Source organism: Ricinus communis, chromosome 8 (assembly GCF_019578655.1).
Source record: "Ricinus communis isolate WT05 ecotype wild-type chromosome 8, ASM1957865v1, whole genome shotgun sequence".
Classification (NCBI taxonomy): Eukaryota; Viridiplantae; Streptophyta; class Magnoliopsida; order Malpighiales; family Euphorbiaceae; genus Ricinus; species Ricinus communis.
The window spans coordinates 19,894,563-19,912,702 of NC_063263.1; the positions used below are offsets into that span (position 1 = coordinate 19,894,563).

At 31.6% G+C, this 18,140-nt stretch overlaps 1 protein-coding gene across 1 annotated transcript; it reads left to right on the top strand.

Moving 5' to 3' along the window:
* The first annotated feature begins 5,525 nt into the window (after positions 1–5,525).
* Positions 5,526–7,918, top strand: LOC8269743 (isoeugenol synthase 1). The gene is made up of 5 exons (XM_002530501.3): positions 5,526–5,804; positions 5,889–6,023; positions 6,315–6,543; positions 7,028–7,231; positions 7,501–7,918. Exons 1-5 carry the CDS (start codon positions 5,616–5,618, stop codon positions 7,698–7,700), a joined length of 957 nt encoding a protein of 318 aa, XP_002530547.1. The 5' UTR covers positions 5,526–5,615; the 3' UTR covers positions 7,701–7,918.
* The last annotated feature ends 10,222 nt before the right edge of the window (positions 7,919–18,140 follow it).

Sequence of the window (18,140 nt, forward strand, 5' to 3'; positions counted from 1 at the left end):
AGTCACTTTGGAGAGAGGCACGAAAGACTACAACTTACATTCTAAACAGACTGCCAACTAAAGCCGCTGTCAAAGCACCTTATTAGCCTTGGACATGGTGAAAGCCTAGTCTAAAGCATTTTCATATATGGGGATGTCCAGCTGAGGCAAGGCCTTATAGGCTAAATGAAAAGAAACTGGAATCTTGAACATTGAGAAGCTACTTTATTAGCTATTCCGAGCGATCTAGGTGCTATAAGTTTTATGATTCCAAATTAAAGATAATATTTGAGAAGGGAATTGCCACTTTCTTTGAGGATATTGAGTTTGGGAGGAGAAATAAAATTAGAGACTTTGTCTTTGAAGAAGAATCCATCCTGATTCCTAAACCAATTCCTACAGTTGCTACTGATGTAGCAAATTCAGAAGCTCAACAAGATATGGTCATTTTATCTCTTGTTCAAGATGAGGAAATTGTTCATGAAGAACAAACTCAAATTATTCTTGAGGAAGAAACTCAACATCCTCAAGAACCAGTGCTTCAAGAGCCAATGCCTTTACGAGGATCCACTAGAGAGAGGAGAAATACTATTCCAGATGATTACATAGTATTTCTCCAAGAAAATGAGAAAAATAACGGTATGATGGAAGATGATCCAATCAACTTCCGTCAAACCATGCAAGATTTCAACTCAGAAAAGTGGATTGAAGCAATAAATGACAAGTATAAATCCATGCAAGACAATAAGGTTTGGGAACTTGTCCTGTTATTAGAAGGTGTGAAAACCATTGGTTGCAAATGGATATTTAAAATCAAAAGGGAGTCGAAGGGTAATGTGAAAAGGTATAAGGCTCGTCTTGTAGCTAAAGATTATAAATAAACCTTCTCCCCAATTTCGATGAAAGACACTTTTAGGACAATCATGGCTCTTATTGCATATTATGATTTGGACCTTCATCAGATGAATGTCAAGATGATGTTTCTCAATAGCAACATTGGCGAAACAATCTATATGGTGTAGTCTGATAACTTTTGTGGCTGGTGACCTAAAGAAATGGTTTGCAAGTCGACAAAATCTATCTACAGGCTAAAATATGCATCTCGTTAGTGGTACCACAAATTTCATCAAGTAATTATCTCATTTAGTTTTAATATGAATGTTGATGTAAATTATAAATTCAGTGGGAGAAAGTACATATTCTTGGTCTTATATATTGATGACATACTACTTGCCATCAATGATATAAGCGTGTTGCACTTTAAGATAAAAGATCTTGGTGACGCCTCCTTTGTATTAGGGATCTAGATATATCAAGACCGATCTCGGGGTACTCTAGGATTATCACAAAGAATTTATATCGATAAGGTGCTTAAAAGGTTTGGCATTCAAGACTGTAAACCAGGTGATACCCCAATCGCTAAGAGAGACAAATTTAGTCTAAGTCAGTGCCCAAAAGGAAATCTTGAGATATAGGAAATGCAAAAGATTCCTTATGCATCGACTATAAGGAGTCTAATGTATGCTCAAGTATGTAAGCATCCAAATACAACGTATATTGTAGGAATGTTAGGGAGATACTTAAGCAATCTAGGAATGAATCATTGGAAAGCAGCCAAAAGGGTTAAGATATTTGAAGAGAACAAAAGATTATATGCTCATATATAGGAAGTAAGACCATTTAGAGATCATTGGATACTTTGACTCCGACTTTGCTGGATGCCAAGATAGTAAGAGATCCACTTCAGACTACATTATATGTTGGCTGGTGGTGCAGTTTCTTGGCGTAGTGCTAAACAAATTATTACAGCTTCTACCATGGCAGCATAATGTATAGCATATTATGAGGCATCCAACCATGGGATTTGATTGAAAAATTTTGTCACTCGGCTGTAAATTATGGAAGGAACTAAAAGACCACTTAAGTTTTATTGTGACAATAAATCAACAGTTTTATACTCCAACAATAATAAGAGCTAGACCAAATCAAAACACATTGATATCAAGTTCCTAGTTGTAAAGAAAAGGATACAGAACAGGCATATTTTCATAGAGCATTTAGAAACAAACTCCATGATAGCAGATTCTCTTACAAAGAGACTCCAAACCAAGGTCTTTCATGAGCATATTGGTCACATGGGTGTTTTAGAATTTGAGGAATCTATGGTTTAGTGGAATTTTATCATGTAATATCATATATTCTATGTTTGGTTTAGTTATAATTTTGTATTTGGATATTTTCTCTAATCAGAAATAAAGTTTGGAATTCAGTTTATTATAATCTGTACTATCAAGCTACTGGGTAATCTCACTAAAGTAAAGTAGGACCAGTTGATATCGACATGTATATATCATTTTTATGTGATTTTCATGCTACACATTTCATAATTGATCTATGTTATTTAGTTATATTTATCTAAGTGACCATTGATTGGTTTAATTATGATTGATATTACAAAAACCGCTTTGATCCTATATTAATTTAACTAATGTACGAGATTGTTGGGATATGCCTCATGTTTATAATAGCAAAATTTTGAGCTTATAAAGACCAACACATTTTTTTTTAAGATACATATGTGGCTCAATGGAAAATTATTAGAAAATTTATTAGGCCATACATGTATATGAGGATTAATATTTAATATTTTAAAATTTATTCTTGGATGCATGCATCAATTTAAGGGAATGTTTGGTTCATGAAAAATAGGATGAGAATGGACATGAGAATGAGTGATTTCAATGTTAGTATTTGGTTCATACAAAATCACTATGAAAAATCGAAATCATTATCTCATTAACGGAAATCACCCATCCCTCCCTCCCTCTCTTAAGGAATAAAAAGTTCAATTTTATGAGAATAAAATAAAATAAGTTTATAAATTGTCAAACAAATAGAATAATAATTTGTCATTTATATAAATATTATTTTTATATATTTGTTGCATATAATAATTATAAAATAAACACTATTATTTTTTAACTATAATTAAATATTATTATTGGTGTCAAATGGTAAATAAACTTAATTTCCAGATCATATTGAATCAAATAACATATAAAATATAATCATTTCTATTCATGTTCGTTTTTAGTCCATATTCCTATTTTTTATCTTAAACCAAATGAATCCTAAATAGAAAATAGAGAAAATTACATAAATTATTATATTTTTTAAAAAAATATCATTTATACTGTATTCTTTTCTTTCTTTTATTTTTACTTATATAATATTTCATTTATACTGACTTTGACTTTTTATATCATTTTTACTAATGTTGTCACTCTACTCCTCTCTTTTATTTCTTTTCCTTTGAACCAATAAGAAGGATGGGTTTTTAAATAAATAACCACCTGTCCTAATTTTTTATTTTCTTTTCCATAATCTTTTATAAACTTTTCTTATTAATAACTCCTTCCTCATAATACTTCTAGGTCCTTAATCCCAACTTTACTTACTCATTAATTAAATATTTTCTTCTCATTCATCTTAAATATTAAATTAACTCTATTACTTATTTAATTTAGTCATCTTTTGACCCATTAAAATTTAAATTATTCTATTATTATTATTATTAGTAGTAGTAGTATTGCTCTTTAAAATACTTCTAACAGAAAATAATTCTCTGTTAGAATCTTCTTTCTGTATTATACAGGAAATGTAGTTGCTAGCTTATGGGTTTCTTCTAAAAGTCATACGATATTATCTTATTTTATATCAGAACTGAGAAATTTTTTTTATCATTCGGAACAAATTGTCAGTTTAGACTTTTCTAAGTTCAGCTTTTGAATAATCTAAAAACTTTCAGGTATATACTTATCACGATTAGGTCATAGAATATGAATATATGAGGCCAAAAGATTAGAAAAAGTTTAAACTCTGGAATTTTATAGCTGTTTATGAGGCCAACTATTTGCAGGTTGCTCTGAAAGGGGATTCTTAATTAAATTCATTAAGAAAAAACAAAGGTATGAATTCACATCAATCGGGATCAATGATGTAGCTTACCATGTCTTATCATTAAACATAAAATTGTTTTGCAAATAGTCTAAGGATGGAACCCAATAGATTAATATTACAACTGAAGACATATTACATTTATTAGATTTATTTTAATGGCATTGACTATTGGTGTATTAAATTTTTAAAGTGATCGGCTGATAGTATTCAAAGATAGAAAAGTAGATAACTATTGACTCTAAGAATTTAAATTTTTAAATGAACTTAACAATGTGTTCTACATCTCTAATACAGTTTTTAAATGAAAGCTGCCTAACAATAATATGTTCTACAACTATAAGCTTATGTTATACTAGAATTGAGCCGGCCAGCCACCTACTCGAATTGATATCTTTTTTTTTTTTTTTTTAAATGTTTAAAATGGAGTCAGTTAATATTAAGTTAAGCTCGAATTTTAGTTACTCGGGTAGTTTGGCTCTATAATTCTTGACTTGATCGTATTCAGTTACCATTTTTAAACTCATGTCGAATTTGTCTTGACCTCAAAAAACAAAAGCTTAATAACATTTGTAATTTTTATTATTTTATTCTTTTCATTAGTAATTAAATTTAACCGGGTCAAATTTGAGCTTTAAGAGATTAAGTTCAATTAAGTTCGGATTGAGTTTCGGTCTTCAAATTTTCAAACCAAATTGAGCCTTAACCTTGATATTATTTCGACTCGATAGGCTTGATTGTACCTATATAAAATCGTTATTTACAGAACGATGAAATCACGTAGAATCAGCTAAATCAAATCCATATGAATAAAGATAAAACATGTAAATGAGCTTTTAATAATATTTAGTATGCCTAATGACACTAAAAATTTAAATTTTTACATCCAATTTGGTCTATTCTTTTAATTTTTATTTAAATAGCATTAATTTGGTGAATTGATTGCGATTATAATTAAAATTAAAATCTCAGTCAAAATTGGGTGACATGTAAATTTACATATCATTGTTATATATATTTACACATAACACACGAGTTACCAAGGTCAGGTTATAGATGAACATGAAAGTGAATGACAAGCGAAAATCATGAATAAAGAAAAAAACAAAGGACAAAGTCATTTCTTTCCTCACTTTCATTGTAATTTTATGTTTTTGCATTAAGAGGCAAATAATATTAGTAAAGTAAAAAGATATTAATATCTAGAATTAAGAGGGTAGCATCCAATTTTTATCTAAATTTTAATTTGGCTATAATTGTAATAAAAATTGATTGAAATTTTAATTTGGCTGTAATTGTAATCAATTAGCCAAATTGGACTATTTAAATAAAAATTTGAAAAATGAGCTAAATTTGTAAAAAGAGGCAAATGTTTAGATTTTTAATATCATTAGGCCTATTTAATAAATATTTAATTTATAGAATTGGTATTTTAATATAGTAGTAAGCTAAGATGGTTTAAGAGTGGCTATTAGAATTTGAAGATAAGATAAAATTAAAATAATCTATATTCCCAAATTCACGTCACCTACTTGTTTCACCCTTAACAAGCATGTCGTATATTTTCAAAGCTATTTTTCTATATAAGGAACCAGCTTCTTATTCTAGAGGAAGTAGGAGGTGTAACCAGGAAAAAAGAAAAAGGGTAGGAGGTGGAAGAAAGAAGAGGGTGCGAGACAATGGCTTCTGAGAAAAGCAAGATATTAATAATTGGAGCAACTGGGTACCTCGGAAAATACATGGTGAAAGCAAGCATATCAATGGGTCATCCGACCTATGCTTACGTTCGCCCACTCGGTTTAAACACCAACCTTTCCAAGCTACAACTCCATGAGGAGTTCGAGTCCTTGGGAGTCACTCTATTTCAAGTACAAATTCTTTTTCCTTAAGTATTGCCAAGAATAATAATATTATTGGTTTATTTACATACTGCATGCGAAATTAACGTACAGGGAGAGTTAGATGAGCATGAGAGGCTTGTCTCGATACTTAAACAAGTAGATGTCGTGATTTCAACTCTTGCAGTTCCTCAACATCTAGATCAACTCAAAATAATTACCGCCATGAAAGACGCAGGCAATATAAAGGTAATCCAAAAAGCATATCACTTTTGTTATAAGTCTGAAGTTTTTTATCTGCATGTTTCTATTTATATACTAGATTTATGAATACTTAATATATATTTATTAACTTTAAATAATAAAATATATATTAATCATTAAATATCAAAATATAAAACATTTATATATACGTGTTACTTTTCAAGTTTAGATAAGAATTTTTTTATCAGCTTAATAGATATACACCCTCTTTTGTACATGTTCATTAACTCGTGTATATATGAACTGTCTCATGTGTGTCTTTGTTCGTATTTTTAGAGGTTTGTTCCATCAGAATATGGCAACGAAGTGGACAGGGTGAGTGGGCTGCCTCCCTTCGAAGAAATCCTTGAAAACAAGCGGAAGATAAGAAGAGCGACGGAAGCAGCAGGACTGCCCTACACTTTTGTGTCAGCTAATTCATTTGCAGCTTATTTTGTGGATTACCTTCTTCATCCACATGAAAATCCTAAAGAATTCATTATTTATGGAAGTGGTAAAGCCAAGGGTGAGTTTCTATATCTTAGATAGGTTTTAATATTCTTGTGTCGACTTAGCATATCATGTCATACGTGGACATGGTCAATTGTCAATGACATATGTTAATTCTTATTAAAATGACATAATTAATTAGTTCATTTTTAATTATAGACTGTTTAGGCCACTTAGCAAAAATTGACCTTACCATTCATATAATATAAAATGGCTTTTGTCTCCTATTAATTTACGTCTTAAATAACAAATATCAAAACCTATATAGAATATCTAAAAAATATCAAAACCTTATATAAACATTTTTATATATATCATTAATTTAATTTAACCAATGAGTTTTAAATTTATGGAATTGTTCCTCAGGATTGTGAAAAAAAGAAAAGAAAAGAAAAGGATAGGATATAAAATTCAATCACCACTAATCTGACTCTCGCTCTTGTTTTCTTTTCAACACATAAAAAGCAGACGGAGTAACAAACTTTTTGAATTTTCTGAAGCTGTATTGAATTATGAGGAAGATGTTGCAGCATATACGGTGAGAGCAGCAACTGATCCAAGGGTCATGAATCGTGTCATAATTTACAGACCACCAGAAAACATTGTGTCTCAGTTAGATTTGATATGTTCGTGGGAGAAGAAGACTGGGCGAACCTTAAAAAAGAATCATGTGCCAGAGGAAGAAATTGTGAAGCTGTCTGAGGGTAAGACATCCCATTCTTACAACTCTAGACTTTCATTTTTACGAGGTCAAAATTCTTATTTGATTTACATGAATTTTTGTCTATCAAACGTGACATATAATATTTTTATTTTTTTAATTAAAAGAATAATCTCAAAATATTAAAAAGAGTTTTATAAAAATATTATATACTACGGGCAAAAGACAATTGATTATTTACATGTTGGTCATCTGGTATGAATGCTATTATAAATGAGTGCATAGACAATTAATTGTTTGATTTGGCTGCAGTTCTGCCTTACCCAGAAAACATTCCAGTATCTATTTTGCACAACATATTCATCAAAGGTGATCAGATGAGCTTTGAACTGACAGCAGAGGATCTAGAGGCCTCCAGTTTATACCCTGACTACAAGTATACTTCAGTAGACAACCTCCTTGACATGTGCTTGGTTACCCCTCCCAAGCCTAAATTAGCAACATTTGCATGACCTGATCCTGATGTTATTAGGACACAGCGAGTACTTTCGTCTTCTTTTTCTTTATTTTCTCTATCACTGTGTGTGCAAAATAAGAGGCTACTCTTGGCTCAGGGATCGCATCACATGGTGCTTAATTGCGAAAGGCAACTGTCTCCTTTGGTACCTCATCCACGGCTTTTTTTTTTCACTTAAATATGTTAAATAAAAATTTATATTTCTGGATATAAGTTAACTGTCGATTTTGAGTCGGTGATAGCATAATTAGGGAATTATCTTATATTTAGTATATTTGAGGCAAAACTTATATATAAGTCTTCGAAATCTTGGTTAAAGCATTATTAAACATTTAAATTTTACCTCTATTTTGATGTTAAAATTCTTTTTAATTAATGATGACGGTGTTGATTTATTTTTTATTTTTATCTATGTGAAAGAATTATAATTTTTATTCATTAAAAAATTGAGCTAATATTTTTTTATAGAACAAAAAAATTAAAACAGTTTTTTTAGGGTTGTTAATACATTGTCAAATAAACGTAATTTATTTCAAAGATGTAATTACTATATTTATATGATTTTAAAATTATAATTAAACTATTTTTGAAATTTATTTATTTAAATACACTTTTTTACCAAAAATCTAAAGGTTTATCTGTACGTTTTGCCAATATTCAAGTAAAAAAGTTCTCCCTGGCTGATTCAATTCCAGCGAACCAAATCTTTATTTATTAAAATAAATATTTTTATTTTATTTTAATTTATAAACTGACCAGGCAGTAAATTTCTAACTTTAAAATCTCATAGTTGAGTATTGAAAAATACATAATTGGAGATATATTCAGGAAAGCAAGCGGCGACAATAATTGAATAGTCATAAAATTTATTAGAAGGGTAACAAGTCATAGACTAGACTATAGAGAATGATTATTTCTTTATATTCGTTATAAAAATAAAAATTCATATAGTGTGAAAGAAATAATTCGAACTCGAGACTTCTACTTTCAAAAATAAACGGTAAGTATTGACTATATTGTGTATGTCATTTAAAGAAAAAAAATTATATGTCCTTCACTAGATTTCTCGTTCAAACCGATAAAACCACACGAGGCCTAATATTAATTGCAGTTTTAAATTTTACTAACTAAATTTTTACCATTTGTTAATTATTAAATTTGTGACATTTGTTAATTATTTTTTTAATTTATGATATTTTCCAATTTCTACTTTTAATATTTTTTTATCTATTTTTGTTACCACCATACATATATTTTATGTTTTTATTTATTTATAGTGCAAAAAAATTAATTAACAACATATAATGTATATATATTAAAAATAATTAATGAATGTCAGAAATTGAGTTAATAAAATTAAAAGATGAAATTATCATGTCCACTGGAGTCATGCGCCCCTATCATTATACATTATAGCTTTAAAGAAAGTGCTTCTACTCCATCGCTACATGTTTGTGCTTCTTGTGACTATATTTAGCGATGGGCTATTGTCCGTCGCTAAAACACCGCCATTTACTAAAGCAAAAGCTATTGTTTCATGTTTCTTTAACCTGAAAACACTTTGTCATCCCTAAAACATATCAAAAGCTGTCATTTGAGGAAAAGCTGTTGATTCTCTAAAATAAGACTTCTTACTCCCTTTCTTTTTTTGATATTGTTAATTTTTTATTTTATAGTTTTCTCCCTAATCGGTGGTACACAGCCATTTTTATGGAGTCCCGTTCTTGTTCTCTTTCTTTGTCTCAAAGATTGCACTTACTCCCTTTTACTATTTTTAATTTTCTTATCGATTATTTGATTAAAATAATTGATCTTCTCTATAAAAAATAACCTATATAAAAGGTAATAATAATTGACCTTTATCTTTTGTTAGATAATGCTTATATATTCCCAATATATTAACATTTCTTAGAAAATTCAGGATATATATATATATATACACATTATTTGTAGTCGAGAATCATATGGGTTAGATATATATAATCTATTGTATTTGTTTAATAATGTATTTCTAATTCATGGTTTTGTTTTAATTTTTTTAATGAAATTGTGCATTTTTCTTCACATTTTGATGGGTATTATATAAATGTTCATGTCTTGTAGGAAAAGCAATCTATAATCTCATTAATGGAGGAAAATCAAGTCCGAGAAGAGACTACAGAAGCTAGCCACAATCGGCAGACATCAAACCATCGAAGGGATTCATTAGAGTGAGCCGCTAAAGCAGCAGCCCTATGGGTTGCAAAACTTAGATGTCCTACCAATATATCAAAAACAACAGAATCTAAAAAACCAGAACATAAAGCTTTACGATTATCAATAATCAATCCTAAGCTGGAATAATAAACAGAGGAACCTTTCAGTAGTTGAACCACATGTTGGCTGTCAGACACAACGCAAACATGTAAATGAAGATCCCTTGCCAATTCAAGACCCTCCTGCGCAGCCAATGCTTCCAAGTGCTCAACAGAAATTCCCAAATAGATCGGTTTTATTACTGCTGCAACAGATTATTATTAGGATCAAAACAAACCACTCATAAACCACCCTTTTTAGATGATGGGTAGAAGGCAACATCCACAAAGAATTTATAACCTGAAGGAGCTTCTGCAAATTGGGGAGTATACCAGAGGGATGAACCAATTGGAAGTGCAGCTTGGTAATCAACCAACAATGTCCTCGCCCAATTAATCTGGACCTCAACATTCCAGCTTCTGTGAGAGTACAGAGCTTGGTTTTGTGCTGTCCAATTTGCCCAAAGGAAGATGGCAAATAGCTCAGTGTGAACAATGCCTCTTTGTTCTCGGACATGCTCTAACAAACCCCAAATGCATGAACTTGAGGGATCAGACATTATATCCCCATAACCAGAGAGTTGCCATAATCGAGCAACAACGGTTTTTTGACATAACACATGCAAGGTAGTCTCATCCTGCAACCCATAAATCTGACAGGTAATATCAACAACGAACATGATGCTTTTCTAAATTTACTCGTACTGGAAGAATATTATTGTTAATTTTCTACGATCAATTAAGAGTATATTTGAGATATGAATTTTAAAATTACAATATTTTTCCAACGTCACTTTCTGTTTAGGGAAGATCGAAGTGACTACTCCCTGTCATGTCAGAGGGATGGTTGCTCCGTTTTCCTGGTTGCTCCGTTTAGGGAAGATGGTTGCTCCGTTTTCCTGGTTGCTCTGTTTAGGGAAGATCGAAGTGATCACTCGCCAAAGAAAGACTTCAACTTTTGGGGGTATTGATAATGCCCATACCCATTTCCAACAAGATTTCTAGGCATTAGATAATGATGAAGGAAGACAAGATTCCCTAGCAATATGATGTGCACTCCGAATAAAAAAATCTCCTTGCTTCTCAAATAACCAAAAAGGCCTGTCATGACAGTGAGAGAGTGGACGAGGCAATGCTAAGATCAATGATGCTTCCTGAGGACAGAAAAGACTGAGAACTGGTTGTTCGTTCCACTCCCCGGTTGGTAATAGCATATTACAAATAAGAGAATTTGGGGGAATTAACCGAAAATCCTTAACAACAGTCGGGGGCCATGATGGAAGCCAGATATCCTCTTGTATTCATACTTGTGACCCATCCCCAATAACCCAACCAAGACCTCTTTTACTAGTTTGAACCCACCACACTCCAAAAATAGGAGCAACCGGTAAATTATATTATGAAATTATGAACGAGGGTCATCTGACACCTTACGCGTGCATAACGTTTATTTTTTAGAGTTTTGTTTGATTGTTTCTTTAATTATATATAATTTCTTTTTTTTATATATATTCTTTTGAATAATAACTAATTAGTTATAAAATTCATAATATGAGATTTATATTTGATATTGTTAAATTAATAATTTATTAAGTATTAAATTTTACAAGTAATTTTATTTTTATTAAATATTAATTATTTTCTTATTTAAAATTTTATTAATTGTTACTCCCTTCATTTTATACTAATTAATATTTTTTAATATTTTATTTAGATTAAGAAAGCATTTAATAAGCTTACTTATAGAGAACAAATAGCTAATTGAGACTAAATGACTCTATATAGAAACTGTAACACCCGGAATTTTTATATATTTAATAATGAGTTTTTATTTAAGTTAATTTTAGCCTCATTATTATTGGGTTTAATTTAAAATGATTATATTTTGGTTATTCAAATTTCTCCAAATGCATATTTATATAAGTAAAATTATATATTGGAAAATTATGGTAGAATTGTAAAGGATGTGTTTATAAAAGAATTTTGGAAAAAATTGATTATTTAATTTAATTGTGTGTTAGGACTAAATTGGAAATTTATTTTGGAATAAGGATTGAAAGTATAATTTTATTTTTATGGGGTTTTAATGGAAATTTGTGAGTTTGGTATTTTCGTAAATAAATATGTCGGTCGGGTATTTTTGTAATTGTGTATTTTCGGTGAATTCTAATTTGGCCCAAATTAAATAGTTAAGGGCTTAATTGATAGGCTAAAAAGAAGTTTGGGGGTCAAATTTAAATTCTGCAGGGATGAAATTGTAAGTAATTAAGGAAGTTGAGGGACCAATTGTAATAAGGAAAAGTTCGGGGGCCTAATGTCGATATTGAAAGAAAAGAAGTCGGGGAAGAAGAAAGGAGGAGAGAGAGAGCGGCGTGGAAGAAGAAGAAAGTTGCGGGCGTCGGGCCGGCGTGAGCGTTGGCGACGGAGGCGTCTTGTTGGCAGCAATGGGCGGCGGCGGGCGGCGGAATCGCGTGTGGCGGCGGCCAGTGTTCCGGCCGTTTCCGTTGTTGGCGGTAGTTGGGTGGCGACGGCTCCTGGCGAGCTTTTTAGAAGCCGATGGTGGTCGGGCAAGATCCGGTGGAGAGAGAAAATGGTGGCGGTACGGCGTTTTCGACTTTTCCGGCGAGATCCGGCCGGAGGAGGGACGATCGGAGGATGTATCCCGACTCTCACTCGGCTTCGCGATGGCACCGGTTTCGTGGCGATCGAGCTTCGTTTGTGAATCGACGGTCGAGATCGTCCGTAAATTTCTCCGGATGGTAGGGTGTCGGATCGGAAAATCGAAAGCGGGGATCGTCCATCGTGTCGTTGTGAGTCCGATGGTGTGTTCGGATCGTCGATCGGACTCCGGTGGGCGAGTCGACCGAAGCGTCTTGGTAATTTTCTTTAGCCTTTTTTTAGAAATTCTTAGTTTAATTGTGTCTTTTGGTTTATATTGTGTATTTGATGGTATTTGTGGGTCAAAAATAATTATGCATGGGTTACGCCTTGTGTTTTGTCTTTGTGTGGCGAGGTCGGAAATAGTGAAGTTTGGGGACCCGACTCCGTTGTTTTAATTGTAAGTATTTGGAGTGTTTTTCCGGCAGGTCCTGGACCCGCTTTTACGGGGTAATGTTCGTGTTGTAGGGGAGGTTCGCGAATTTTCGGTAGTTCCGGTCGAGATTCTTAGACAGTCGATCCTAGAATCTAGACCTAGGATCTATTGTAATTGTTTCATCGTTTTGATAAATTGTTTTCCGTGATTAGATGATCTGCTTCGGCTCGCTCCTACAAGACACCTAAAATTTGAGCTAGGAGGTCGCCCTAATTCCCGTGAGTTAAAGTCATATATCGTTTACGCACGTGTCATGCATAAAATTTGATTTGCTACTGAGAATATTTATTTGCAATTTCAATTTTTCATTCAATTATTATTATTATCATTTGCATGATGCTTTTAGTTACTATTTAAATATGTTTTTCCTTTATTACCAATTTTAATATTGCATGATGACTCAGGATGGGACGGCAGTAGAACATAGGAGTTGGATGAGTGTCCAATATAATATGAGAGAGATAAGAAAAAGGTAAAGAGGTAAAAATTTTGAGAAAGAAAGATTAGGACCTGCCCTGGTCGAGCATCGCTCTCTGGGCTTAGTAGAGTGGTTGGGAGTAAAGGTCCGGTCGAGCATTGCTCTCGGGGCGGCTTATTTGGAAATTTAAGTGACCGGACTGGAGGTAAGGTCCCTGGTCGAGCATTGCTCTCGGCGCAGTCTTATTGGATTAAGAGAGCCAGAATGGCTACTAGATTTCTTATTTGGATATTTAAGTGACCGGTGGGTAAGGTCCACGGTGAGCTTTGCTCTCAGGCATGATCTTATTGGATAAGAGAGCCAAAAGGCTAAGGCCGAGAGTTAAGTGACCGGATCGGAGGTAAGGTCCCTGGTCGAGCTTTGCTCTCTGGGGCGCCGATCCTATTGGAATGAGAGGTTTGAGATGATAGAGTTGAGGTTAGTTGAGACATAAGTGTTGAAATAATCGAGATTTTAGAGTTGGGATTAGAGTTCTCTTGAAGTACTGTCCCGTTGCATGTGGAATAAATTTTGTTTAAGCATGGCATGACACATATGTTTTAACATGACACGTATGGTTCGCGTGATTTATTAATTATTTTAAAATTAAATGAATGTGACATTGAGATATTTGAAACTGTTTTAGATGTATGATTTTAACTCACTCTAGACCGAGTCTCCATTTATTGTTTTGATTCGTATTTGTTAGTTCTCTCGCGACTCTTATTCAGTAACCCGACTCCTTCATCATCGGGTGAAGTATTTGATTTGGTATGTAAAATGGTAAATCTTAGATTCTCCGCAGTAGTAATTAGTATATGTATCAGTTGTAAATTTTCTGAGCTTCGGGTCTCGCCTAGTATTTTCTGGTAGACCGAAGTAATTTTGTAACGTGTAACTATTAAGATAATTTATGGTTTTAATAATATAAATTTGAGTTGAGATTTGTTTAAATCAGTGAGTGTCAGGCTTACTACGGGTTTCGGTGGCCTTAAGCCTACCCATTCCCTAGTGCCGGTCACGGGCCCACGGGTGGGGTCGTGACAGAAACTAATGTATGTACTATATTAAATGAACCTCAAGTGTACATTTAATGAACTTCTAGCTTATAGATAATGAACATGTTATTTTTAACCTATAAATACTGATTTTCTTTATGCACAGACGATATATTCATTACTTATCAAGTGTATATTTATTTATTATTAGTGTCAAGTTCATTAAACATAAACTTTGGATTCATCACTTATAAAGTGTATATTCATATTAATTAATATTTTTTAGTATTTTATTTAGATTAAAAAGCATTCAATAAGCTTAATTGTAAGAAACAAATAGTTAATTAAGACTAAATGACTCTTATATATATATATATATATATATATATACTATATACTATATTAAATGAACTTCAAGTATATATTTGATGAACTTGTAGTTTATAGATAATGAATCTGTTGATTTTTAACCTATGAATATTGATTTGTTTTATGTACAAATAATATATTCATTACTTAAATATGAATTTTAGATTCATCACTTATAAAGTATACATTTATTTGTTATTGGTGTCAGATTATTAAACATAAGTTTTAAATTCATTACCTACAAATTGTATATTCATCTGTTATTAGTATAAGATTCATTAAATATAAAGTGTCTATTTATTAATTTTTATTTATGAACTTGTCCTTAACATGTGAATCTATTATTTATTACTTATAAAGTATATATTTATTTTTTATTAGTGTCAGATTTATTAAATATAAATTTTAGATTCATTACTTACAAATTGCATATTATATTAATAGTGTCAAGTTTATTAAACATAAACTTAAAATTACACTTTGATCCTTAAACTTATTATTAAGAATCAAACTCGTCCAAAATTATTTTTATTATCAAATTAGAGTAAAATATTATTTTAACACAAATTAGTTTTAATGTAATTAAAATAATAAATTTAATATTATTTTTCTTGCTCTAGTTTTTTTATTTTTCATATAATTTAATTCAAGCAAATTTAAACATTCTAAAACTCTTTACATTTACAACAATATTATTAAATTACAATATAATTTAATCTTAGTTATTAATATAAAATAATCATTTCTAATTAAGAAATATCATTCTATTATTATATTTATTATACATTATAGTTAAATTATATTAAAAATAAAAAATTAAATTAAACAATCATATTTTAATCTAGCGAAATAATTCAGGCACCAAATTAACAAGTCCACTATCAATAAAGAAGATCATAATAATCTTATATGTTAAAATTGGAGCGTCTATCAACCGTTCAAATGAGATTAATATGAGTAAAACTTTTATTTTTAATATAGTCTGATTTTAGTTTCCAATAAAAATAATAACTTTTACCTATTTATTTTATTTTAAAATTTATCATTATTATTATTACTATTATTATTATTATTATTATTACTACTATTATTATTATTATCAAAACTTACATTCTATTGTGCATAAGAAAAGGCAAATAAAGAGATCGATTTGGATTCATAGAAGATTATTAAAATATATATATCAGATTTAAAATTTAAAAGAAAATATTAACATATATATGAACTTCATTATATAATGTCATATAACTTACTTATAAAATCATAATTTAAAAGTTGTTCAAATTAAATATATTCAAAACTATATAAAGAAGAATAAAAACATAATGTATACTTAAAAAGTGTTAATGAAATAAAACACGCAGTATTCATTTAATACGAAAAATATATTTGTTCTTCAAAATGTAAAAGCATCAAATTATTCTATATCAATAGATTCTCTGAGTTATTAGATTTATTATATTTAGTCATAACTGGAATAATAAAATTTCTCTTTTGATTAATGATAGAAAATACAAGTAAGGAGTTCATCGAACTAGTTATACAAAGGAAATATAGAATCTGTTTCCATCACCTTTTTAAAATTGATTTCTTCATTGGATTAACATAGTTTTTTCTTCTTTTTGGTTAAGTATTTTATTTCACCTATTATACAAATTTTAAGTAGAAGAAAATTGTCACGACCCCACCCGTGGGTCCGTGACCGGCACTAGGGAATGGGTAGGCTTAAGGCCACCGAAACCCGTAGTAAGCCTGACACTCACTGATTTAAACAAATCTCATCTCAAATTAGTATTATTAAAGCCACACTTTATCTTAACAGCTACATTCTACATAAATACTTGATGCGGAAAAACTAGGCGAGACTGGCTCGAAAATTTACAACTGATACATCTACTATTACTACTGCGGAGAATCTAAGATTTACCAATTTACATACCAAATCAAATACATCACCCGATGATGAAGGAGTCGGGTTACTGAATAAAAGTCGCGAGAGGACTAACAGTCACGAATCTGAAAAACAGTAAAAATGAGACTGTCAGTCTCGAGAGTGAGCTAAAATCATATATCTAAAACAGTTTCAAACATTTCAATATCACATTCATTTAATTTTAAAAATAATTAATAAATCACGCGAACCATATGTGTCATGTTAAGACATATGTGTCATGCCATGCTTAAACAAAAATTATTCCACATGCAAAGGGACAGAGTACTTCAGTATAACCCTAATCCCAACTCTAACATCTCGATTTATTTCAACACTTATGTCTCAACTAACCTCAACTCTAACATCTCAAACCTCTCATTCCAACAGATCGGCGCCCAGAGAGCAAAGTTCGACCGTGGACCTTACCTCGGTCCGCCACTTAACTCTCGGCCTTAGCCTTTCGGCTCTCTTATCCAATAAGATCGGGCGCCCAGAGAGCATAGCTCGACCAGGGACCTTACCTCCACCGGTCACTTAAATTTCCAAATAAGCCGGATAGCAATGCTCGACCGGGGACCTTTACTCCCAAGTAACCACACTCTACTAAGCCCAGAGAGCGATGCTCGACCAAGGCAGTCCTAATCTTTCTTTCTCAAAATTTTTACCTCTTTACCCTTTTCCTATCTCTCTCATATTATATTGGAACACTCATCCAACTCCTATGTTCTACCGTCCCATCCCGAGTCATCATGCAATATTAAAATTGGTGATAAAGGAAAAATATATTTAAATAATAATTAAAAAGCATCATGAAAATAATGATAATAATTAAATGAAAAATTAAAATTGCAAATGAATAATCACAGCAAATCAAATTTTATGCATGACACGTGCATAAGCGATATATGACTTTAACTCACGAATTGGGCGACCTCCTACCTCCGGTGCCTCGGTTGGAGCGAGCCGAATGCATGATCATCTAATCACGGAAAACAATTTATCAAAACGCTAAAATAATCGATCATTAATTCTAGGTCTAGACTTCTAGGACTGACTGTCTAAGAATCTCGACTCGGGAGAATTCTACCGAAAATCCGGCAGAACCTCCCCTACAACACGAACATTACCCCCCGTAAAAACGGGTCCAGGACCTGCCAGAAGAACACTTCAAATACTTAACGATTCAAACAATAGGAGTCGGGTCCCCAAACTTCACTATTTCCCGACTCCGCCACACAAAGACAAAATACGAGGCGTGCAACCGATGACAATTATTTTTGACTCACAAAT